General features: G+C 39.8%; 1 protein-coding gene and 1 pseudogene across 11 annotated transcripts in view; both read left to right on the plus strand.

Moving 5' to 3' along the window:
* The window catches only part of Btnl9 (butyrophilin like 9), a 39,239-nt gene extending 20,932 nt beyond the window's left edge, over positions 1–18,307 (plus strand). For 6 of the 11 annotated variants that reach the window (XM_087210963.1, XM_087210959.1, XM_087210960.1 and 3 more), the window contains 6 exons: positions 32–64; positions 245–265; positions 1,381–1,401; positions 1,628–1,654; positions 15,868–15,894; positions 16,871–18,307. In XM_087210963.1, coding sequence (XP_087067089.1) covers positions 32–64; positions 245–265; positions 1,381–1,401; positions 1,628–1,654; positions 15,868–15,894; positions 16,871–17,484 — 743 coding nt within the window. In that variant the 3' untranslated portion in view covers positions 17,485–18,307. Of the gene's footprint in view, positions 1–31; positions 65–221; positions 266–1,380; positions 1,402–1,627; positions 1,655–15,867; positions 15,895–16,870 lie in introns of all 11 variants that reach the window. The other 5 variants (XM_087210964.1, XM_087210966.1, XM_087210965.1 and 2 more) reach the window with 5 other exon arrangements.
* On the plus strand, positions 1,665–15,846 carry LOC147828185 (heterogeneous nuclear ribonucleoprotein R pseudogene; annotated as a pseudogene).
* Positions 18,308–26,925: the final 8,618 nt, after the last annotated feature.

The following is a 26,925-nucleotide window of genomic DNA, read 5'->3' on the forward strand; positions in this document are numbered from 1 at the left end:
TTCATTGTTCTCCCTCTCTGTTTGCTTTCAGAAAAGCTGAAGAATCAGGCAGAGGAGGAGCAAGGTGAGCCATGAGCCGGGCAGGAGCGGGGATGCATGGGAGCTGCGTGGGTCGGATGAGGGTCTCCCCTTCCTTGCCGCGCGTGGGCCACAGTATAGGTGCTTTGAGGAATGAGGCCTGTGATCCGTGTTCTGTCCCCTGACTTATCCCCAACCTGAAGAATGTTCCACTTTTCTTCTCCAGGAAGGCTGGCTTCGCAGCTACGTGAGTTGAGTTCTGGGTGCCTACGCCCCCCCCCCCCGCCCATATCGCTGATGGGTACTAATGGGGTAGCTGAGCTCAAGCCCAGTGGTTTAGGCTCTTTTTGAAGAGAGATGGCTGGCACCGACCTAATTCTAAATTCCTCCTTCTGCATCTCTCTTCCCCCACAGGCTGAAGGCCTGTCTGACTGGGTGTGCAGCTGCCCTGGTCTATCAGAGAACCTCTGTGAACAGACCCTGCCAGCCTCTCCCTTGCAAATTACATGATTCACTGAAAATTTTCCCACTGAATGATTGCTTCCCTCAGTTATCTTCCTAGGACAAATTCTCCTATCTTTTAAATGCAGACACCACTGGGAAGCATGGCACTTTTAATTTCTGCCCAAGTGTGAATAATTTATCAAATTCGCTTTTGTTCCCAGAGGAGCGCATCAACTTGAAGCCATGGTGGGAAGAGGGTCGTAAAAGGGAGGATGGGTGAAACCTCGAAGTGGGGATGGAAAAGACCTCTGTGGGTAGAAGGAAGACATCAAGAACCAAAACTCCAAACCAAACTAAGGTCGAGGAAACTTGTCTTGCAGTCTACCAAGTCATGGGGGGCCAGGGCAGCAAAGCAAAACAGTTGTAATAAGCCATAGCACCACAGTCTGAATTGGTGTATAGTGCTGCTTTTCCAAGGAGCCTTGCTTTTAAAAGAGGACAAAAGGTGGACAGATCAAAGAAGTGTATTCTACTGGCAAAATGTGAGTTCTTGGCAAATAACCGAGTGTGATGTTCTAGCCCTTTAAGTGATTTATCCAGTAAGGGAGCCTGAGGTTCACAGGGGCAGTGCTCAGTACAGGACTTATTCAGGAGCTCCTCCCCAGGAAAAACTTCACATTTCAGGATGAAAGAGCAGGAGACTCTTCAAACCAAACCTGAATCCAAATCTGTTTTGTTTTCCCAGTTTGATGCAGATTTAAAGCAAGTAGGATAAGGCATCAGAATCCCGCAGTAGATCTCCTTTAGTAGGCCAGTGCAGGGCCAAGGATGGGGTTGGGAACGTCTTCCAGTGACCTGCTTTGGGAGGGTGGTTCCACTCATCCAAGAGTTGATACTTTCTCTGTGTTCTGCTTATAGAGACATTTCAGACCGAGCTGGGTAAGTGACCCCTCCTGAAACTTTTCCTTCTGTTCGCCTTTTTGCCCCTCCTTATCCATGTATCTTCTCATCTCCCAAACCAGGTGAGATGCCTGGCCTGGAACCCGATGGCTTCGTGGGTGGCAGGAAAGAGGGGGAAAGGGCAGGAATGGTGCAAAATGTGATAGATGGGCAGAGAAGCTGTGATGTTCTGATGTTCTAATCCCATTTTTCCTTTGTGCTTCAGACTGGAGAAGGGCTGAAGGCCAAGCTGGTGAGTAAAGCCTATTTTTCTCCTATTGTTGCTCATTATGTGCCCGGAATAACCATGGTTGACATCCTGATAAACCCACTGTAAATTGAAAATGTCACAAGTTAAACATGTATCTAGCTTAACATGTGCCTAGCTTTACAACCCAGCACACTAGATCAGTGATGGCAAACCTTGTAGAGAAGGGAGTCCCAAACTCTAACCCAAAATGCATTTATCACAAAGTGGCAACACTGCAATTAAACCTGAGGTTTTAGTTTAGAAAAACAAACTTTGTAACAACTTTACAACCAACTTTGCAACAATTCATGATGTCATTGCATAGAGGGCTGTGGGTGCTCCCTGTGGCACATGTGCCATAGGCTCACCATCCCTGCTGTTGCCTGTCTTTCTGATCACTTGCCTGATACAGCTATGGCTCCAGGTCTGGCCAGCATCTCAGGAGAGTATTATACCATGTATCATTGCTAACCTGGGTAAAGATCAAAATTAAATATTGCAAGTATGGTTTCTACTGAATGCACTGACTTTTGTACCATAATAGAGTAAAAACTTCATAAGTTAAACCATCTGGAGTCAGGGACTATACATCTCAGCATCTCAATTATTTGGTCTGAGTAATCTACCACACTTCATTCTAGTTTCATTCCACAGCCTCTCTGGGTTTGTATTAATTTATGTCACTTGGTAGGGGTGTTATTCAGGTTTTACTTTTATATTGTCCTGAGGCTTAAACATCCTGGAAACTATTGGCTCCTATCCTGTTGCATGTCACAATCACCAGGACTCCTGATGTTCTCCTTCAAAGACTGACTTGTGGGTCTGGAATGGCATGTTACCATATATATATACATTTTTCTCCATACAATGGGTCCCCCATCCATCCAAGGCAAAACTGCAATGTATATCTATTTTCTATTTATCCTTGTAAATGTGAATTTCACTTTTGTCACATGTGTTTTATGTAAATGATATTCACCATCTCACACTGTTCCTGGCTTTTTTCACACATCATTCTTTGAACATCTTTCTCATGCATACATGTAGTCTGTTTCTCCTTCTTGCTGCAAAGATTATTTTAGCCCATTACCCTCTTGGAGGAGACATCCTGGCTGCCTCTGACTCAACACCATCACAAACAACAGTGAGTGAATAGCTTCAAACACATCTCCTTATGACACTGTGTGACGATCTGCCTATGTCACCAGGATGGGAACTGCTAGGCCATGGGGAGTCTGTGCATTAATGGGACAGAAGGCTGTCCAGAAGGCAACACTGTCTTCCTGCCTTCAGCAGAGCTGGGAGACTCCACGTTCCTGCATCCCATGGGAGTGAACATTCAGCTTTTGCCAGTCAGTGGTGATAAACGATTGGCCATTGTTCTTTTACCACTCTGAATACCAAGTTTGAACATCTCTCTAATGGGCTTTTGTGTCTTCCTCTTCCCACAGCTGCCATTTTGAAAGGGATTGCTATCTTTTCCTTATGTATACATTTATATGTGTGTTTTAATCCTTCACTGGTATTGAACTTGTGAAGTCATTAATTTTGAGAAAATCTAATTCACTGAGATTTTACCTAAAGTTTATATTTTTGAAGTTTTGCTGAAAAAGACTTTTCATGCACATAGGTCACAAGGATAAATTTTTTTTGGAATTAAAACTTTTATTGGTACATTTTAGATACATATAATGATCACATTCATCATAGGGAATTTGTACCTGTATGTAATAGATCTTGATGCTTCTTTTTTCTCATTCCCCTCCCTTTGACCCCTCTTCCCCCTTTATTTACAAAGTTTTATTTGCCTTTTTCCTTCTATTCTTTTTTTCCTTGTCCTTTCTTTCCTTTCCCCTTACTCTCTACCTTCTTCCCTTTCTCATTTGAACATTTTTGAAAGCAAAACATTTATTGGTACACTTCAGATATACATAATGATCACATACATCATAGGGAATTTGTACCTGTACATGGTATATCTTTTTTTTTTCCCCATTCCCTCCATCCCCTCAGAACCTTTTTCACCCTTTATTTACAAAAGCTTTGTTTCCATTTTCCCTTCTATTCTTTTTTTTCTCTTGTCTCTACTCCCCCCACACCTTGTTCCCCTTCTCATTAGAACATTTTCATTCCATCCCAAAATCTATTATAAATTTCAGTCCTTATTTCTACTTTCAGTTTCTCACACCAGAGAAACAGTGTGCTATTTAAACATATGTGTCTGATTTATTTCATTTAAGAGTATGGTCTCAAAATGTGCATCCATTTAGCTAGAAATATCTCAAGCTTATCCTTTATGGCAGAGTAGTACTCTGTTATATTTTTAAAAGCCACATCTTTTTAATCCATTCATCCATTAATGAGCATTTGGGGTGTTTCCAAGACCTAGCTATCACAGTCTGTGCTTCTGTAAATATGGGTGTATGTATAAGACTTAGTATGATGCTTTTAATTCTTTTGGGAAGACACCAAGAAGAAGAATAGCTGAATCAAGTGGAACCTCTGGTTTTAGGTTTTTGAGGACTCTCCACACTGATTTCTACAGTGGATGCACCAGTCTATACTCCCACCAACAGTGGAGAAGGGTTCCTTTTTCCTTCTCTTTTTTTGGTGGGGGGCGGGAAAGGTGCGGATTGAACTCAGGACCTTTCACTTGCCAGTCAGTTGCAATGCCACTGAGCTACATTCCCAGCCCAAGAAGGGTTCCTTTTCTCCCACAGCCCTGCCAGCATTTGCTATTGGTTGATTTCTTGATAACAGCCATTCTTTCTGGAGTGAGATGGAATCTCAGTGTTGTTGTAATTTGCATCAATCAAATGACCAGTGATGGTGAACATTTTTTCATATATTTGCTATCTCTACTTCATCTGAGAAGTGTCTGTTGATTTAGGGTGTCCACTTTTAGATTGCATCTTTAAATGTGTGTATGTATGGGGGGTCAGATTATTATCATTATCATCATCATCATTATTATTACTCTACATATTAGTCCTTTTGCTGAGGAACAGCTGGCAAAATTTTTTTCCCCACACAGTTGGTTGTCTCTTCATGCTGTTGGTGGTTTCTTTTGCTGTGCAAAATCTTTTTAATAAGATGAGGTCCCAGTTGTTAATTCTTTGTGATATTTCCTGTGTGATTGGGGTTTTCTTCATAAAGTCTTTGCCTATAACAGTGTCTTCAAGAGTTCTTGTTCTATCTTCCAGCAGATTTAGTGTTTCTGTTTTAATATTTAGATCTTTGACCCATTTCAATTTTAGTTTAGTGCATGGTGAAAGATATGGGTCTAGTTTTCATCTTTGGCATGTGGAAAGTCAGTTTTTCCAGCAACATTTATTAAAGAGGCTATCTTTCTTCCAGTGAAGATAAGGTGGTAAGGTGGCTGAGTGTGTCTGGAGTTGTTTCTGCATCTTCTAATCCATTGCATGGGTCCTTGAGTTTGCTTTTTGCCAGGACCATGCTGTTTTTATCACAATAACTTTGTAGTATAATTTCAAGTTGGGGATTGTGATGCCTCCTGCCTTGCCTTCTATTTTAGGTCTCTTCTCGCTCACAGTGAACTTTAGGAATGTTTTTTCTCATTCTCTGAGATATGCTAATGGTGTTTTGATTGAGAGTGCACTAAATCTGTATAACAATTTTGGAAGTATGGCCATTTTTATTGTATTGGTTCTTCTGACTCAAGAATAGGGATATCTTTCCATTTTCTGATATCTTTCAATCTCCTTTTTTAGAGTACTGTAGTTTTCCTTGTAAGTTCTTTTACTTCCATCGTTAGAGTGATTCCTAGGTATTTCATTTTTTTGGGATGCTATCGTGAAAGGTGTGGTTTCCCTAATTTATCTCTCAGTGAGTTTGTTATTTGTGTAGAGGAATCCTATTGATTTTTGCCTGCTGACTTTTTATCCAGCTATGCCACTGAATTTGGTTATTAAATCTACAGGTCTTTTGGTGGAGTTTTTGGGGTCTTCTATGTGCAGCATCATGTCAGCCACAAATAATGATAATTTAACTTCTTCCTTTTCTATCCTTATTCCTTTTGTTTCTTTCTCTTATCTAATTGCTGTGGCTAATGTCTCCAGAATTATATGGAATATGAGCATGACAGTGGACATTTTTGTCATGTTTCTGATTTTACAATGAAAATATTCAGTTTTTGTCCATTTAGTATGATTTTGGCTGTTGTTTTGTTATAGATGGCTTTTGTTAGATTGAAATAAAGATCATCAGGGGATCATATCTCTGTCCATGAGGAGGAAAGGGGTGGCGCGCATGCCATTTCTAGTCGTTTTCAACGCACCTGGTGCTGATTCTCACAGGCCTGGCTGCCCACCCCAGTTCTTCCCTGGATTGGTAGGTTATGTTGATCTTGATGAAGGAGCAATTGATGCTCTCAGGGAATTTAATGAAGAAGGAGCTCTGTCTGTACTGCAACAGTTCAAGGAAAGTGACATCACATGTTCAGAACAAAAGTGCATTTTTATGTGGAGTTATGAAGACCTACAGGCAAAGAGAGAAACAGGGCAGCAAAGTGCAAGAGTCCACAAAGGGATCTGATCAAGGCCTTGCTTGAGAGGACTGGTTATACTCTGGATGTAACAACAGGACAAAGGAAGTATAGTGGTCCTCCACCAGACAGTGTGTACGTGGGTGTGCAGCCTGGAATTGGAACAGAGGTCTTTGTAGGTAAAATACCAAGAGCTCTGTATGAGGATGAGTTGGTGCCCCTTTTTGAGAAGGCTGGTCCCATTTGGGACCTACGTCTTATGATGGATCCACTGTCTGGTCAGAACCAAGAGTACGCGTTTATCACCTTCTGTGGAAAGGAAGCTGCACAGGATAGCTGTTAAACTGTGTGACAGCTATGAAATTCACCCTGGTAAACAACTTGGAGTGTGTACTTCTGTGGCAAACAACAGACTTTTTGTTGGATCCATCCCGAAGAATAAGACTAAAGAAAACATTCTGGAAGAATTCAGTAAAGTCATAGGTGAAAGTTTTATTTGTGAGAAACTTGGCTACTACAGTTACAGAAGAAATATTGGAAAAGTCATTTTTTGAACTTGGAAAACTTGAAAGAGTAAAGAAGTTGAAAGATTATGCATTTGTTCATTTTGAAGACAGAGGAGCTGCTCTTAAGACTATGGATGCAATGAATGGAAAAGAAATAGAAGGGGAAGAAATTGAAATAGCTTTGGCTAAACCACCAGACAAGAAAAGGAAAGAGCTCCCAGCTGCTAGACAGGCCTCCAGAAGCACTGCGTATGAAGATTATGACTATCACCCTCCTCCTAGTATGCCACCACCAATCAGAGGTCGAGGTCGTGGTGGAGGTAGAGGTGGATATGGCTACCCTCCAGATTACTATGGCTATGAAGATCACTATGGTTACAATTAGCATGACTATCGTGGAGGCTATGAAGATCCCTACTACGGCTATGATGATGGCTATGCAGTAAGAGGAGGAGGAGGAGGAAGGGGATGGCAAGGTGCTCCACCACCACCAAGGGGGCAGGGAGCACACCTCTAAGAGGTAGAGCTGGCTATTCACAGAGGGGGGCACCTTTGGGACCGCCAAGGAGCTCTAGGGTGGCAGAGGGGGTCCTGAACAACAGCAGAGAGGCCGTGGGTCCCATGGAGCTTGGGGCAATCGAGGCGGGCAATGTAGGAGGCAAAAGAAAGGCAGATGGGTACAACCAACCTGATTCCAAGTGTCGTCAGATCAACAACCATCAGAACTGGGGTTCCCAACCCATCACTCAGCAGCTGCTTCAGCAAGGTGGTGACTATTCTGGTAACTATGGTTACAATAATGACAACCAGGAATTTTATCAGGATACTTATGGGCAACAGTGGAAATAGACAAGTGAGGGCTTGAAAATGATACTCTCAAGGTACGATTGGCTCTAGATCTACATTCTTCAAAAAAAAATTGACTTAACTGTTTCATCTTTAAGTAGCTGTTTGCTGCCATTTGTATTGGGCTGAAGAAATCACTGTTGTGTATATACTCAATTCTTTTTATTTTTCTTCTTTTCATAAATGCTCTTGGTTATTATTGGGCTTGCAGAGTTCCCTTATTTTGGGGGTTACAATGCTTTTATCTTTTCAGGCTTCATGTTAGCATCAGAACAAGTTGTTAAATCATGATTTTGCAGAGCCTTTGGTTTGGACAGTTTCATTTTTTTGGATTTGGGATAGAGACTACATAGGAGTATGAAATATGCTGTAAATAAAAATACAAGCTAGTGCTTTGTCTTAGTAGTTTTAAGAAATTAAAGCAAACAAATTTAAGTTTTCTTGTGTTGAAAATAACCTATGACTACGTTTTGCATTCCTAGAAGTAGGTTAACTGTGTTTTTAAATTGTTATAACTTCACATCTTTTTGAAATCTGCCCTACAAATTTGTTTGGCTTAAACGTCAAAGCCATGACAATTTGTTCTTTGATGTGATTGTATTTCCAATTTCTTGTTCATGTAAGATTTCAATAAAACTCAAAAATCTATTCAAAACAAAACAAAAAAGAAATAAAGATCATCAGCAGTTTTCTATAGGTTTTTTTTAATCATGAATGGGTTCTGAACTTTGTCCAATGCTTCATCTTTTGAGATGATCATGTTTTTTGTCCTTGGCTCTGTTAATATGGTGTATTATAGTTAGTGATTTGCACATGTTGAACCATCCCTGCAATCTTAGGATGAATTCTACTTCATCATGGTATATAACTTTCTTGGTGAGTTGCTGTACTCTGTTTGCCAGTATCTTATTGAGGATTTTTGCATCTATGTTCATTAGCAAGATTGGCCTATAGTTCTCTTTTTTTGGTGGATCCTTCTCTAGTTTTAATGTCAGGGTAATGCTTGAATCCGGGAGTGAATTTGGGAGTATTGCTACCCTTTCAATTTCATTAAAGCATTTGAGAAGTAGCAGCACTAGGTCTTCTCTAATTTTCTTGTAGAATTCAGCAATGAATTTGTCAGAACCTGTACTTTTCTTTCTTTGTAGGTTTTTAATTACATCTTCAATTTAATTGACTGATATTGGCTTATTTAAAATTTTTATATCTTCTTGGTTCAGCTTTGGTAATTCATATGTATCTAGGAATCTGTCCATTTCTTCTATGTTTTCCATCTTATTAGAACAGAGTTTCTTGCAGTAGGCATTGATGATCTGGATTTCTGCGGGACTGCTTATGATTTCACCCTTTTCATTCCTAATTGCATGGATTTGAGCCTTTTCTTTCCTTTTTTAGACAAAGTTGGCTGAGGGTTTATCAATTTTGTTTAATCTTTCAAAGAACCAACTCTTCAATCCATTTATTCTTTGTATTTTCTTAGTCTCCACCGCATTAATATCTGCTCTAATCTTTATGAGTTGCTCTCTCGTAGGAGCTTTGAGCTGACTTGCTCTTTTTTAGAAGCTTGAAGTTCAACATTAGCTTGTTTATTTGAGCTCACTCTGTTTTTCTGATATGGGAATTCACTTCTGTAAATCTCCCTCATAGAATTACTCTCATTGGATCCCATAAGTTTCAGTATGTTATATTGGTATTATTTTTAATTGTAGAAACTTTCTTAATTTCTTCTTTAATTTTATCTGTGACCCACTGGGTGTTCAGGAGGATTTTATTTAATTTCCATGTATTTATGCAATTCTTGTGGTTTCTTTTGCAATTGATTTCCAAATTCATTGCACTATGGTCTGAGAATATGCATGGGATAACTTCAGTTCCTTTACATTCACTTAAGCATGCTCTGAGAGCGAGTATGTGGTCTGTTTTGGAGAACATCCCATGTGCAGCTGAGAAGAATGTATTCTGTATTCTGATATTGTGGGTTGGAACACTCCACATCTGCTAAGTCCATTTGTTCAAAAGTTTGGTTCAAGGGCCCAGGGATTTAACTCAGTGGTTCTGGTGTCTGCCTAGCAAGCACAAGGTCCTGAGTTTGATGCCCAGTACAAAAAAAAAAAAAGTTTGGTTCAGTTCTGATATTCATTTGCTGATTTTTTTTGTCTAGTTGATCTATTTATGAAAATTATGTATTGAAATCCCCCTTTACAGTTATATCAATGTTTATTTGATTTTTCATGTCCATTAATATTTGTTTTATATAGTTGGGTATGCTGGTATTTGGTGCATATATATATTTATGATTGTTATCACTTCCTCTTGCATTGTTCCCTTTACAAGGATGTAATGACCTTCTTTGTCTCTCTTAATCAGTCTTAGTTGAAATCCACTTTGTCTGCAGACAGTATAGCTACCCATGCTTTTTTTCCAGGTTCCTGTTGCATGGAGTATTGTGTTTTGTTTTTTCACTTTCAGTCTATGAATTTGTTTGAATCAAATGGGTTTGTTGTATGCCTCATATTGTTGGATTTTGCTTCTTGATCCATTCTGGCAATCTATTTCTTTTGATTGGTGAATTGAGACCATTCACATTGATGGTTATAACTCACATGCATTGACTGATCTTTGTCATTATATTATTTTCCTGTTGTTGATTCCCTCTTTTCCCTCTCTGATTCATTACTTTCATTGCCTGGCAGATTCATTCTGTAGGGGTTCATGGAGTTGTAGTCCACATTATCTCTTTCTATAATGTCCTTCAGAACATTTTGGAGTGCTGGTTTGGTGGTCATGAATTTCTTCGGGTGTTCTTTGTCATGGAAGTATCTTATTTCTCCATCAATTTTGAAAGATAGTTTGTGGGGTACATCAATCTGGGTTGGAGGTTGTTTTCCTTTAGGCACTGAAATACTTCAATTGATTGTGTTGATATGCCTATTTTGATTCTGATGGGCTTTTCTTTATAGGTGATTTGTTTCTTTTCTCTAACAGCTTTCAATAGTCTGTTCTTGGGTTGAATTCTAGTATCTTGACTATTATATGCCTTGGTGTAAAGTTTTTTTGATAAATTGGAGCTCTATATGCCTCACTTATTTGTTTGTCAAATTCCTTTTCTCTGCTTGGGAAGTTTTCTGCCATTACTTCCACGAACAAGTTTTTTATGTCATTTGCATGCTCCTGCTTTTTGATTGACAATGATCAATCTCATTATTCTGCTTCTAGCAGCTTTTGGGTTGGATTTTTGTGATCCCTTGCTATTTTTAAGAGATTGTTCTTTTGGTGATCAATAACTGCAATCCTGGCTTCCATATCTGATATTCTATCCTCACACTGGCTCATTCTGCTATGTATACTTTCAATGGAATTTTTAATCTGCTGGATATTTGTTTGAATCTGTTTCATGAATTCCAGTTCTTTCCTATATTGGGCATTCATGATTTCCATCATTTTCCTAAACTTCTCTATTTTTTTTAATCTCTATCTGCTCTAGTCATTGATCATGTCTTTCATCATGGTCATCATCTGTCTCTGTAGTTATCTGAGAAACTATTTCTGATTTGATATTTTTATAAATCCTCATTCATTTGCTTTGTTACTTCAGCTGTTACCACTTCAGAGAGTCCAGGTGGGTGGGTTTTAAATTTTTCCACTTCATTGCCCGCTAAGTTTGTCTTTGGTTAACTGGAAGTTTGGGGTTGTAGCTTGCTTAAGTGTCCTCTCATTTTCTTTTTCCTTTCTTTTTGTTTTTAGTTAATTTCTGGGTTAGTGCTTGTAAATTGCATATGGCAAGTAGCTTTATTGCTAGTATTTTGAACTCTTAGGAAATTACTACTTCTCAGAGATGTCTTCCAGGTGTAGCTGGCTTTTGTTTGTTTTTTTGTTTTTGGTACTGGGGATCAAACTCGGGACCTTGCGCTTGTGTGGCAGGTGTCAGAACCACTGAACTAAATCCCTGGCCCTGTAGCTGGCTTTTGGGCTTTGAGTCTGTTGTAAGATCCTACCTATTCAATTTGGGGGGCAGTGAGAAGTTGCTGCCTATTTGGCCTAGCCCCTGTTTCTTTGGCACTGGCCTATAGTATTGTTTGTTACCCTTAGACAATCTCAGTCTTGGCATACCAGGAAGAATAACTGATTAGAACAATTATGTCACCTTGTCTAAAGTAGGTTGGGTGTGGTGCTGCATGCCTGTAATCCCAGCACTCAGAAGGCAGAGGCAGGGGGATTGCCATGAGTTCAAGGTTAGCCTGGGCTACATAGTGAGTTCAGGGCCAGCCTGGACTACCAAGCCAGACCCTGTCTCAAAAAAAGAAAGAAAATAATAATAATAAAATCGGCTGGGGATTTAGCTCAGTGATTATGCCACCTGCCTTGCAAGCTCAAGGGCCCAAGTTCAATCCCCAGTACCGAAAATAATAATAATAATAATAATAATAATAATAATAATAATAATAATAATGATGATGATGATGTAGTACAATCAGCAATAAAAATAGCATCAAACTTATCCTAGAAAGTGACAAACTAAAAAAAAAGTGGCAAATTGTTAACTATTAATTTGCCAAATTTAATTGTGTGAAGTAGATTTGTGGCTATATAACAAAATCTAGAATCACAAAATTATATACAGTAAATATACTCTCAGTGTGGTGACTTTACCCTTAGGGGAGAAAATTAAACCTAACCGTGTTAGAGCCAGCCCACAGCTGTCTGAGTTTCAAGCTCAGTTGCCCCTCTCTAAGATGGCTATCAGGCAATTGCCCTCTCCTGGGGAACACCTGAACCTGAATAACTCACCAGCCACTGCAGCCAGTGTTCTGTTCCACTGGTACATTTTTTTTTTTGTACCAGGGATCAAACTCAGGACCTTGCCCTTGCCAGGCAGAAGCAGTCACTGGTGCATTTCTTTGTGTAAGTCTCTGGGGTTGCCAGTAGTCACTGTGGATATGCAGGTTTAAGCCACCCTTCCCACCCAGTATGTCAGAGCTCTGGGAGAAAGCACTGCTTGTCATTTTCTTCTTCATTGAAGTCTCTCTCGTTGTTCTCCCTATGGGCTTCAATTCTTGATTTAGATCCTTGCTGAGTCCCAGGGACCCACTTCTCTCCTTCTCTTTCTCACATTGCTATAGTCCATTGTCTGGACAACAAATCTCAAAAAGGCTGTTTCTGTACTGTTCACCACTCTACCATCTTCCCACAAGGATAATTCCTTCTCACTTTATTAATTTTTATGTTAGCTTTCTGTTACTATAATCAAAATACTTAAAATGATCAATTTAAAAAGGGCAAGGGTTTATTTTGGCTCATGGTTTTAGAGTTTTTAGTCCATGGTCACGTGGTGCTCTTACACATCCTGGCTGGGGCTGGCAAGTGGTTGAGCAAGCTGCTAACTTCATGGCAGCTGGGAAGGAAAAAGAGAAAGAGGAGCACATAGGTCCCAGTATCACTTTTAAGGGCCTTACCCCTATGGCCAAAAGCCTTCAACTAGGCCTCATTGCTTAAATTCCTACTACCTCCCAGTAGCACCAAGCTGAGGACCAAGTGTCTCACACGTAGGCCTTTGGGGAACATTCCTGATTCAAACTATGGTAATATGTGTTGTATGTAGGTCTTTAATCCTACATTTTGTTATTTCTCTTGGAGTCAGGTAAGAGTCCAGTAATATTACCCTACACAGTGAGTTAGTTTCTTCAAAGCCATTGAGTACACCGTCCATAATTTACCTATTAATGTGAGCTGTCTCCTTTAGTGCATGGTCAGATCCCATGTATAGATAGGTCTGTCCTTCGGCCTACCTACTACCTCATTCCTTTTACTCCTATGGCTTCTGCAATAACCGAAAGTACAAGTTCTCTTTCCTCATTTCTACTTCTTTTCTAATTTTTTTTTAATCATTGGAAATTTGCACCTTTAAATAATCTCTCTTGGTTCTTATTTTTCCCCCTTCCTCTGCCCTCCCTTCAGCTCCTACATCCCTCCCTATTTACACAGACTTTGTTTCCATTTTTTCATTTTCTCATAGTAATTCCATTCCCTTCTTGCCTTTCCCCTACCCCTCCCACTTCCGCTTCCCCTTTGCCCATTTTCTTCCTATTTCACATTATCTATTATACCTTTTAGTCCTTATTTACACTTTCAGTTTCTCACACTAGAGACACTATTCAGTATTTACACATGTGTGTCGTATTTATTTCACTTAAGAGTATCACCTCAATGTGCATCCATTTAGCTATACATATCTTTAATTTCTCATTTTTTATAGCTGAGTAGTACTCCATTTTATTAAAAAAATACATTTTCTTTATCCAGTCTCCAGTTGATGGGCATTTGGGGTGTTTCCAAGTTTTAGCTATTACAAATTATGCTGCTATGAACATAGGTGCACATTTACAACTGTGGTATGTTTCTTTTAATTCCTTGGGGAAGATACCCAGCAGGGGAATAGCTGGGTCAAATGGGACTTCCAGTCCTTGTTCTTTGTGGTACCTCTATACTGATTTTCATAGTGGTTGCACCAGTCTACACTCCCATCAGCAGTGGAGCAGGCTTCCTCTTTCCCCACAGCCCACCAGCATTTGCTGTTGGTTGGTTTCATGATAGCAGCCATTCTTTCTGGGGTAAGGTGGAATCTCAGTGTTGTTTTCATTTGCATCTCTCGAATGACCAGTGATGTTGAACATTTTTTCATCTGTTTATTTGCTATTTCTACTTCTTTGTCTAAGAAATGTCTGTTCATTTCAGATGCCCATTTTTGGATTGGGTCTTTAAATTTGGGAGGCCTGATCTTTTTAAGTTCTTTATAGATTCTAGATAGTAGACCTTTGACTGAGGAACAGCAGGTGAAAATTTTTTCCCACATTATGGGTTGTCTCTTCACACTGCTGGTGGTTTCTCTTGCTGTGCAGAAGCTTTTTAATAGGAAGAGATCCCACTTGTTGATTGTTTGTGCTAGTTCATGGGCAACTGAGGTTTTGTTCATAAAATCTTTTCCTACGTGAATGTCTTCAAGAGTTCTACCTAACCTCTGTTCTAGCTGGTTCAGCGTTTCTATTTTAATATTTAGATCTTTACTCCATCTTGATTTTAGTTTAGTGCATGGTGAGAGATACAGGTCTAGTTTTAATCTTTGGCAAGTTGAAACCCAATTTTTCCAGCACCATTTATTAAAGTGGGTATCTTTCCTCCAGTGACGGTGTTTGACTCCTTTGTCAAAGATGAGGTAGCTGAGTGTTTCTGGAGTTGTTTCTGCATCTTCTAATCTGTTCCACTGGTCCTCAGGTCTGTTTCTTTGCCAGTACCATGCTGTTTTTGTCACAGTAGCTTTGTAGTATAATTTCAAGTTGGGGATTGTGATACCCCCTACCTTGTCTTTATTGCCTAGAATTGCTTTTGCTATTCTGGGTCTCTTCTTGTTCCAAATGAATTTTTGGATTGTTTTCTCAAAGTCCCTGAAGTATGCTGCTGGGATTTCTATTGGAATTGCATTGAATCTATCTAGCAGTTTTGGAAGTATGGCCATTTTCACTATGTTGATCCTTCCTACCCAGGAGCAGGGGATGTTCTACTTCTTTTTTAAAGTTAATGGACCCTTTAAAATATAAATTATAGAATAAACTCATGAAGTTTCTTTAAAAAAATTCAAAAGTTGATTGACATGGGATTGCTTTGAATTTATAAATTTGGAGAGAATTGACATTTTATGAGCTGAATTTTTTCATGCAAGAGCTATATATATTTTTAAGTTTTACTGATTATTCTGGTATAAAGCCAGGATTAAATGTGTGGAGATCTGCAAAAATCCACTACTGTTTTTGGTCAAATATTTGTTGCAAGATAGAACAAGAAAAAAACAGAACAGAAATCTGCTCAGAATGGCTCACATTATAGAAAGATGCCTAGGGGGCTGGGGATTTAGCTCAGTGGTTCCGCCGCCTGCCTTGCAAGGGCAGGGACCTGAGTTCAATCCCCGATACCAAAAAAAAAAAAAAGAAAGAAAGAAAGAAAGGATGCCTGAGAGAAGACAGGATGTCTGGAGGACCTCTCAGAGTAGGAGCATGCCCAGCTGGCCTCTAGGACTGAGCCTGGCCAGTCAGAGACTTGAGACTTCCTGCCATGCCTCAGTGCATTCAGGCTGCCCATCATGGTGCTTTGTGTTCCTGCTCCATTCTCCTGGCATTAACCAGCACAACTTCAGCCTGTACATGGCTCAGTTAAATACTAAGGTGGACCTGATATGCTGGATCCATACCAGCTGTGGGGATGATGTTCTTTGGGTTTAGAGTCATCACTCATTCGTCTTGATCCTCCTTCAAGATTTCAGAGTTACTGACTCAGCAGTCTGAGCCTCTTTTTCTGTTTTTTGGTTTCAGAATGGAAAGCAGCCCAACAATATGCAGGTAACTGAAGCTGAGAAACTATGACTTTGTTGGTAGGTTTGGCTGGATCTTTTTTGGTGAAAGTTGGTTTTTTTGAGACAGAGTCTCACTGTGCAGTCCAGGCTGTCCTTGAACTCACTATATAGCCCATGCTGGCCTCGAACTTGCAGCAATACTCCTGCCCCAGCCTCCTGAGTGCTGGGATTACAGGTGTATACTGGCTTTGGCTGGATTTTAAATAGAAGGCATGAGGAATCATCTGAGATGAGAGAAAGAGTCTTTTCTGGGAGCCAGATATAGGGCCTGAACACAGACAGAGAAGCACACTTGCATACACAACGTGACACATCCACATGTGTACACAGTGTACATCTGTAACATGTAACCTTAGAACATATCCACACACTTCTGCCCCTGCCTACCCATTGCTTAGTGGGTTTTACTAGGTTAATTCTCTAATGCTTCCTGGGCCTGTTTGCAGAAGAGAATGTGGAGTATGAAAGGAACTTCTTGGGTCATCAATTCATAGAAGGGATCTCAGGGTTGGAGGGAGTGCAGGACACTGGACTAGATCAGCTTACAGGTTCCTTTCAGTCTTGAAAATCCTAAAATTGTTGTAAAGCCAAAAGCTCACATGAGGACCTCAGAGCCCCTGTCCAGGACTTGACTCCCCCCCCCCGCCCCACCCCTGCCACACACACACCTACCTCATTCACTGTTTCTTTTCACCCCTTCTCACACTGGCACCAAGTACAGAATTCATAAACCTTCCAGTTTGGGAAAAGAGTAAGAGTACCCATCAGTTTCATATGCTCCAGAGTGCCTTACCTGCCACTTTGGAAGCCAGGTGGAAGAGAGAGGATTGTGTCAGTCTGGGCAGGGTGATAATCCCACTGATTGCTCTGCCAGGGAGAAACTAGAGGTTCATCTTTGGGGTGGTGGGTAAGAGGGTCCTAGGACCGTGCTCACCTGTGCTAACCCCATGCTTCATGCACAGTGAATGTGACCTTGGATCGGGCCACAGCCCACCCCAACCTTGAGATCTCCGAGGATGGCAAGAGTGTGTCCACCCGCCCAGGGCCACCTAGCCCAGTAGCCAGCGATCCATGGTTTTCTCAGCATAAGTGTGTGCTGGGCCGGGAGCAATTCTCCTCCGGCCGCCACTATTGGGAGGTGCATGTGGGTCGCCGCAGCTGCTGGTTCCTAGGCGTATGCCTGGCAGCAGTGCCACACTCAGGGCCCGCATGCCTCAGTCCAGCCAGTGGCTACTGGGTGCTGGGTCTGTGGAACTGCGAGTACTTCGCACTGGACCCGCACCGCGTGGCACTCACCCTGCGTGTGCCTCCCCGGCGCGTGGGCCTTCTCCTTGACTGTGAGGCGGGAACACTCTCTTTCTTCAACGTGTCCGATGGCTCCCACATCTTCACCTTCAGCGACAGCTTCTCTGGGGCTCTCTGTGCGTATTTCAGGCCCAGAGCCCAGGATGGCAGTGAACACCCGGATCCCCTGACCATATGCTCATTGCCAATTAAAGACACATGCACCCTGGAAGACAACAGTGACACCTGGTTACAGCCCTTGACGCTCTCGGATCCCACCCAGGTCCTGTAGTGAGACCTCTCCTGGACCCAGGCCTGGGACCTGGGCAAGTTGTCAGACATCTTGGCTATCCTGCTGCTCATGGAGGCAACAAATGTGCTGACCAGAATGTCACCAAAGCCTAAAGGCTCAGCCTAGCCAAAAGAGGACAGAGTACCTATATACATGTAATTTTTTTAAAGGGAAAGAGGCAATTCCAAAGCCCACTCATGTATACTGTAGGATACTGCACATAAATAAAAGTATGTTGATTGATGTTGGGGGAAGCAGTGGGAAACGAGAAACAAAGGCATTAGGAAAAGAGAGGAGAAACATGGTTGGATTAGAAGTATTAGTTGATTTGTAGTTTCATGCTTTTTGTACATATCTACTATCTGCAAAAGTTTAGAAGTCATAGCACCTCACAAACAATGAGTTCATCAGTGGCTCAGATCCTACTTTTAAAAACTATTTCCTACTAAAATGAAATTGGAGAAATGATTCCTGAGCTGGGGCATAGGAAGTAAAAGCCTGTACCATCCTGTGCTACAAAACAAAACAAAACTGCTCAGAAACTATCAGCAGAAAGTCTTAAGTTCAGGAGATCTACTTTAAACCATGGTGACTATAGTTAATGTGTTGTAAACTTCAAAATCACTGAGAGTAGAGTTTAAATGTGTTGCCACAAAAAAGTATGAAGCAGTACATACATTTCTTAGCTTGATTTAGCCATTCCACAATGACTGCCTATATCAAAACATCATGTACATCACAAATATATTTGTTCATCAATTAAAATAATAAATGTATGTAAGTGTTTTAAAAATAAAAATATGTAAAAAGCAAAAATTCATAAGTGCCAGTTTGGAGGACCTTTACTGACCACTTATGGGATGGTTTGAACATCAAAATCAAGGATTAGGGCCAGGGATTTAGCTCAGTGGTGCTACACCTGCCTGGAAAGCACAAGGTCCTGAGTTTGATCCCTGGTATAAAAAAAATGGTAGAATAACTCTCAGATGCAGTGGAATTAGAAAAATCAATGTGTACATATGAGTTTTACTATGTATACATAGATGGAACTCATACACATGTTGCATTGGTCAGCTTTCACATTGATGAGGTGAAGTACCTGACACCCACAACTTAAAGGAGGAGAGGTTTATTTTTGGATCAGTTTCAGAGGTTTCAGTCCATGGTTGGCTCCAAGTCAGGAATATCATGGCAAAAAGGCATGGTGGAGGAAAGCTGCTCATTTCATGGCAGTCAAGAAGCAGACCACAGGCAAAGGGCATCAGTGACAGATAGGCACTCCAAGGCATGGTGCCAGTTAACCCATCTCCAACTGGGCCCCATCTCTTAACAGCACATTCAGCTATGAACCCCTACAACCTAATCACCTCTCCAAGACTCTCTTAATCCAGGCAAGTTGACAATTAAGAGTCACTGGCATATGTGTGGCAGGTAAGTAAATGATAGATAGCATGTATATATTATACATATAGTTCTGCTCTGTTGCTTTGTGGGCTTAGAAACAATAGGATTCCAGTAGTAATGAGAACACATAGTACTCCAAGTTTGACTTTTAGCAGTATTTTCCACTAAAAGGAACTAAGTCTGTTGGGAGGAACGAGACAGGAAATCCAAGGAGGAGGCAGGGAAATTAACATTATGGATAGTCTTGCATCAAAGGAAGTACTCAAAGAATAATGAGACATCAACTGGACAGAAAAGCCACTTCTAAGGGATTTCCATTGACCAAATTTGAAGATCAAAATAATTTGCAGACATTACAGATTGAAATGCTTTGAGTTAAATAGGAAACTAAGTATGTATATCTCTATTGATATGCATATTAAATAAATAGATAAATGAGGAAGACGAGAAAGCTTTGTCCTACATTGAGAGTGTTAAAATAGCTAGGCATAGTGCCACATGCCTATAATCCCAGCATTCTGGGAGGCTGAGGCAGGAAGATCATGAGTTTGAGCCCAGTCTGGGCAATATAGCAAGACCCTGGCTTAAAAATAAATAAATAAAATAAATAAGCAACAGTTGTTGCTCAGTGTGAATGTCCTGGGTCTAGTCCCCAATACTGTAGGATGAGGGAGAGAGAGCCCTTCAAAAAATACTAATTAGTTATTAATTTAGGTGGACAAAACACATCAATGATATTTACAGTGGTGGAATCTGGCTGACGTTGTATTTAAATGACAAAAGTTAACATCACCAAATATAAACTAATTTACATCATGTGTCTCCTGATTCAGCGCAAGGAAAGAACACAACAGCATCCCTTTTGAGGTAATCCAGAGCCAGAATGAGTAAATTATGTGAAAACATCAGACAAGTTGATGTTGAGGTCATCAATGACAAGCCAAGCATCTTAGTTACTTTTTCTTCACTGAGACAAAATACCTGACACCTACAGTTTAAAGCAGAAGAATTTTGTTTTTGGCTCACAGTTTGTAGAGTTCTAGTCAGTAGTCATCAGGTTCCAAGGTAGGGTGGCCTGACAGAGGAGCATGACAGAGGATGAAAAGCTACTTACTTCATAAAGATCAAGGAGAGATAACAAGGAAGAGATGAGGAGGGAGATAAACCTTTCCAGGCCATTCCTTCAGTGACCGACCTCTTCCAGTCAGACCCTCCTTCATAACAGCAATCCAGCTATAAATGCCCATAACCCAGTCACCTACCCAAAGCCATGCCTATGAGCACATAGGCTCTTGGGGGTCATCTAGATGTTAACCACCACAACAAGACTAGGGAATAGTATCATATTGAAGAAAAGTAAATCATGACAACAAAATTCAATAGATCTTGCTGGATGAGATCCTGGCCCCATAAAAGATATTACTGGGGAAAAGAAAGGAGGTATTATGAAAGACTTTTGTGGATTTACAACTAAAGTAATGTAAAAAAAGTGAGAGAATGATAAAGGAACGCAGTCTGATGAATATTTGGTATCTGGCTTTCCGGGGAACAATTCTAGAGCATTTTCTGATTCCATAGGGAAAATTCTCCCACAATATTTGATTTCAACCTCTTAATGAGATACCACTAAAGGCAGAGTTGGGAAATGTCTTAATTATTTTGAGCTGCTATACCAAAATATGACCAACTGGGTGGTTTATAAACAACAGAATTTATTTCTCAGAATTCTTGCTGCTGGAAGTCAAAGATCAGGATGCCAGCATAGACTCTCCTGGCTTACAAATTGCTAATTTGTCCTTGAACAAGAGACTTCTGGTGTCCCTCTAACAAGGGCCTTAATCCTACTCATGAGGGCTCTACCTTCGTGACCTAATCACCTCCCTAAAGACTCTCACCCTGCCACCATGTCACTTGGGGTTAGAATTTCAGTCTGTTACTATGGAGGAAACAAGCATTTAGATCATATCAAGAGGAGACATCCATGGCTGGAGAATGGTACATGATTAGCATGAGTGTGGTCATGGGTTCAATGTCTAGCACCACAAAAAGAAAGTGAAAGAAAAAGATACCCATGATTGCCTTTCATGACACCTCTAGTATAACACTGGTTTCATGCCACATAAGATGTTTAACCATCTACTGTGATTTGCTTCTCTAACTAGTAAGTGTATTTTAAAGGTTATGAAAATATTCTTACCCACATGTTGAGATCAAGTTATAGCTTTTTTTTTTTTGTACTGGGGACTGAACCCAGGTCCTTTGCACTGAGCTCTATTCTCAGCCCTTTAAAAAAACAATTAAAAAGCTGGGCATGGTGGCACATGCCTGTAATCCCAGCATTCTGGGATGCTGAGGCAGGAAGATCTCCAGGAGTTCAAGGCCAGCCTGAGATACTGTTTCAAAAAACAAAAATTAAAAAAATTTTGAGATAGTTTCTCTCTAAGTCACTAAGTTGCCCAGACTGGGGTGGAATGTGATCCTCCTGCCTCAGCATCCCAGAATGCTGGGATTACAGGCATGCACCACCACACCCAGCTAAAATAGTCTTACTGATACATATGACATTCAGAAAAGAAAAGTTGTATTTTCCAGAGTCATTTGCATTATTGTGCAAACATTCTGTGGTCCTACTCATAAATTATTTTGCGATGATATTAAAAACTTGTTCTTTTGTCTACAAGCAGAAGAAAAAAAGACCCTTTTCTCATCTCCTATACAAAATGCAACTCAAAATTAGAGACTTAAATGTAAGATGTGAAACTCTAATAGTACTAGAAGAAAATGTAGCAGACTTGCTTCTTCTATGAAACCTGGGCAAAGATTATGTGAATAAGACTCCGAAAGTACAGGAAACAAACAAACATTGGATTAAGCAAAAGGCTTCTGCACAGCAAAGGGAACAGTGTTAAGAGACAACTCGTGGATTGGGAGAAAATATTAAAAGGCCTAAGCATTCAAGAAGGAGTATCTATTTGCCAGATAAACAAAATATAATTTATTCATACTCCAGGATACTATAGCACCATAAATTTTTATGATGCTCAAAGCTTGTCATGGGGAACATGTATTGCTTTTGTAATTAAAAAAGTAAACTTATATTTCTTTTCCATATCCTTCATGTTAATGGAAACAATCACAAGAAAATTCTTCTTTTTTTTTTTTTTGATGCTGGGAATCGAACTCAGGCCCTTGTGCTTTCGAGGCAGGCAGCAGAACCACTGAGCTAAATCCCCTGCACAACAAAATTCTTTTTAAAATACACAGCTGGAATTATTTGATTGGGCAGGCAACTCTACAAGGTATTAATTAACATGACTTGCTTCTAATGTTTCTTATAGTTTTTAAAATGTTAATTTTGATAGCTTCTACAGTCCCCTTTCTTACCCTCTAATAGCAATGTAGGCAGAGCCCATAGTGTTCATACCTCTAACTACTAAATAATCTGCCCCATTTGTAAACTCTGCTTTTATATATTTTTATTTCTATATATATTTATTGGTACATTTTAAGTATAAAATACATTTACATTTATCTTTGGGTGTTTTTACCAGAACATGATGTATCTTAGTTCGTATTTTTTCTCCCATTACCTGTGCACCCTTCACCCCATCCACCCTTCCATATTTACAGGGAGATTGATTCCATTTTTTTTCTCATAATTTTTCCTTTCCCTTTTTCTCTTTCCCCTTCCCCTCTCACCATCCCCAAACCCTTGGACTTTTTCCTATTTCAAATTATCAATTATTCATTTTAATCATTTTCATCCTTATTTACACTTTCAATTTCTCACACTAGAGAAACTATTAGGTATTTACACATGTGTGTCCTATTTATTTCACTTAAGAGTATGGCCTCAATATGCATCCATTTAGGTATAAATGTCTCTAGTTTCTCATTCTTTATGGCTGAGTAGTACTCCATTTTATAAAAAAAACACATCTTCTTTATCCAGTTTCCAGTTGATGGGCACTTGGGCTGTTTCCAAGCTTTAGCTATTACAAAGTGTTCCACTATAAATGTAGGTGCACATATATCACTGTGGTATAATCCTTTTAATTCTTTGGGGAAGATTCCCAGTAGGGGAATAGCTGGGTCAAATGGGACCTGTAGTCCTAGTTCTTTGAGGTACCTCCATACTGATTTCCACAGTGGTTGCACCAGTCTGCACTCCCACCAACAATGGAGAAGGGTTCCTTTCTCTCCACACCCCCACCAGCATTTGTTATTGGTTGATTTCTTGATAGTACCCATTCTTTGTGGGATGAGGAGGAATCACAATGCTGTTTTCATCTGCATCTCTTGAATGACCAGTAATGTTGAACATTTTTTCATTTACTTATTTGCTGTTTTTACTTCTTTGTCTGAGAAATGTCTGTTCATTTCAGATGCCCATTTTTGAATTGGGTCCTTGAATTTGGAGGGGTATGATTTTTTTCAGTTCTTTATATATTCTCAATAGCAGACCTTTGTCTGAGGTACAGCTGCTAAAAATTTCTTCCCACATTGTAGGTTGTCTCTTGGCTCTGTTGGTAGTTTCTCTTGCAGTGCAGAAGCTTTTTAATAGGATGAGATCCCAGTTGTTGATTCTTTGTGCTAGCTCCTGTGCTACTGAATATTTGTTCATAAAGTCTTTTCCTACGCAAATGTCATCGAGTTCTACCTAACTTATCTTCCAGCAAGTTTAGAGTTTTTGTCTTCATATTTAGATCTTTAATCCACTTCGATCTTAGTTTAGTGCATGGTGATAGCTATGGGTCTAGTTTTAATGTTTGGCAGGTTGAAATCCAGTTTTTCCACCACCAATTATTAAATAGGCTATCTTTCCTCCAATGAGGGTGGTTGGCTCCTTTGTCAAAGATGAGGTGGCTGAGTATGTCTGGAGTTGTTTCTGCATTTTCTACTCTAGTCCACTGATCTTCGGATCTGTTTCTTTGCCAGTACCATGCTGTTTTTATCACAGTAGCTTTGTAGTAGAGTTGCAGGTTGGGGATTGTGATACCCCCTGCCATGTCTCTGTTACCTAGAATTGCTTTTGCTATTCTGGGTCTCTTCTTGCCCCAAATGAATTTTTGGATTGTTTTCTCGAGGTCTATGAAGTATGGGATGCTGGGATCTCAATTGGAATTGCATTAAATCTATATAGCAGTTTTGGAAGTATGGCCATTTTCACTATATTACTCCTTCCTACATAGGAGCAGGGGATGTCTGTTCATTTTCTGATATCATCTTCAATCTCTCTTTTCAGAGTGCTATAGTTTTCAGAGAAGAGGTCTTTGATTTCTTTTGTTAGGTTGATTCCTAGGTATTTCATTTTTTTTTGATGCTATTGTGAAAGGAATTATTTGCCCTATTTCTCTCTCAGTGAGTCTGTCATTTGTATAGAGGAAAGCCATTGATTTTTGTGTGTTGACCTTGTAACCAGCTACTTGACTGAATTTGGTTATTAAGTCTAGAGGACTTTTCGTAGAGTTCTTGGGATCTTCTATATACAGTATCATGTCATCTGCAAATAATGACAATTTGACTTCTTCATTTGCTATCTTTAGTCCTCTTATTTCTTTCTCTTGTCTAATTGCTGTGGCTAATGTTTCCAGACCTACATTGAACAAGAGTGGTGATAGTGGACATCCTTGTCTTGTTCCTGATTTTACTATGAAGGATTTCAGTTTTTGACCATTTAGTATGATATTGGCTGTTGGTTTTTCATAGATGGCTTTTATCAGGTTCAGGTAGAGACCATCCATTCCAATATTTTGTAGGGTTTTTATTATAAATGCATGCTGCATTTTGTCAAATGCTTTTTCTGTGTCTGTGGAGATAATCATATGGTTTTTGTCCTTGGCTCTATTGATAAAGTGTATTACATGAATTGATTTGCGTATTTTGAACCATCCCTGCATCCCTGGGATGAATCCCACTTGATCAGGGTATATGATCTTCTTGATGATCTTCTGCATTCTGTTTGCCAGTATCTTATTAAGGATTTTTGCATCTATGTTCATTAGTGAGATTGGCCTATAGTTGTCTTTTTCAGTTGGGTCTTTCTCCGCTTTGGGGTTCAAGGTGATGCTCGCTTCCAGGAATGAATTTGGGAGGATTGCTTCCCTTTGAATTTCATTGAAGAGTTTAAACAGTAGTGGCAGCAGTTCCTCTCTAAATGTCTTGTAGTATTCAGCAGTGAAGCCATCAGGGCCTGCACTTTTGTTAGTTGATAAGAATTTTATTACATTTTCAATTTCATTGGTTGATATTGGGTTGTTTAGAGTTTTTAGTTCTTCTTCGTTCAACTTTGGTGATTCATATGCATCTAGGAATCTGTCCATTTCATCTGTGTTGTCCGTCTTATTGGCGTATAGGTTCTGGAAGTAGGTATTGATGATCCTCTGGATTTCTGCTGGGTCTGTTGTCATTTCACCCTTTTCATTCCTAATTGCATGGATTTGGGCCTTTTCTTTCCTTTTTCTGATAAGGTTGGCTAGAGGTTTATCAATTTTGTTGAGTCTTTCAAAGAATCAACTCTTGGCTTCATTGATTTTTTTGTATCATTCTCTTAGTCTCCGTTACCTTGATTTCTCCTTGATCTTTATAATTTCCTCCCTTGCATGAGCTCTGGGGTTGTCCTGCTCTTCTTTTTCTAGAAGCTTGAGGTTCAGCATCAGGTCATTTAATTGGACTCATTCTGTTTTCCTCATATGCATATCCGCTGCTATGAATTTCCCTCGTAAGACTGCTTTCATTGTGTCCCATAGATTCCGGTATGTTGTATTGTCATTTTCATTTAATTGAAGGAACTGTCTGATTTCTTCTTTAATTTCCTCTGTGACCCATTGGTTATTCAGAAGTGTGCTGTTCAATTTCCACATGTTTATGTAATTTTTTGAGTTTCTTTTGCTAAGGATCTCCAATTTCATCGCACTATGGTCTAATAATATACAGGGGATAACTTCAATTCCTTTGCACTTACTTAAACATGTTTTATGCGTGAGTATGTGGTCCATTTTGGAGAATGATCCATGTGCAGCTGAGAAGAATGTGTATTCTGATTTTGTGGGGTGGAAGACTCTGTAAACATCTGTTAAGTTCATTTGTTGAAGAGATCAATTGAGTTCTAGTATTTCATTACTTATTTTTAGTCTATTTGATCTATTTGTGACAGTGGGGTGCTGAGGTCCCCCACTACAGTTGTATTAGTGCATATATGACTTTCCATGTCTGTTAGTATTTGTTTCATATAGTTAGGTGCACTAGTGTTTGGTGCAGAGATATTTATGATTGTCATCTCTTCCTTTTGGATTGTTCCTTTTATAAGGATGTAGTGTCCTTCTTCATCTCTCTTAATCAGTGTTGACTTGAAATCTACTTGTTCTACAAAGAGGATAACTACTTCTGCTTTTTTTCAGGTTCCTGTTGCATGGAGTATTGTTTTCCACCCTTTAACTTTAAGTCTATGAGTTTCCTTTTGAATTAAGTGTGTTTCTTGTATGCAGCATTTTGTTGGATTTTGCTTCTTGACCCATTCTGCCAGTCTGTTTCTTTTGGTTTGTGAATTGAGACCATTAATGTTGATGGTTATAACTGAAACGTATTGACTTGTTATTGCCATGACTTTTTCTTTTTGTTAGGTTCTCCCCCACTACATTTAATTTCTTGTCATGCCAGATGGGTTCAGTCTGCTTTGCTTTCTGGGGTTGTAATCCTTAATTTCTGTTCCTTGGATATTGTGTAGAATGTTTTGGAGTGCTGGTTTGGTATTCACGAAGATTCTAAGGTGCTCTTTGTCATGAAAGTATCTGATTTCTCCATCAATTTTGAAAGATAGTTTTGCAGGGTACATCAATCTGGGTTGGAGGTTGTTTTCTTTTAGGGCTTGGAATATGTCACTCCAAGCTCTTCTTGCCTTGATGGTTTGTGTTGAGAAGTCTGCTGTGATTCTGATGGGCTTTCCTTTGTATGTGATTTGTTTCTTTTCTCTAACTACTTGTAGAACTTTGTTCTTCTGTTGTGTTTCTGGAATCTTAACAATTATATGCCTATGTG

Source organism: Heterocephalus glaber, unplaced genomic scaffold, assembly GCF_053883595.1.
Source record: "Heterocephalus glaber isolate CG9 unplaced genomic scaffold, H.glaber_assembly_v1.0 deba00001236, whole genome shotgun sequence".
Lineage (NCBI taxonomy): Eukaryota > Metazoa > Chordata > Mammalia > Rodentia > Bathyergidae > Heterocephalus > Heterocephalus glaber.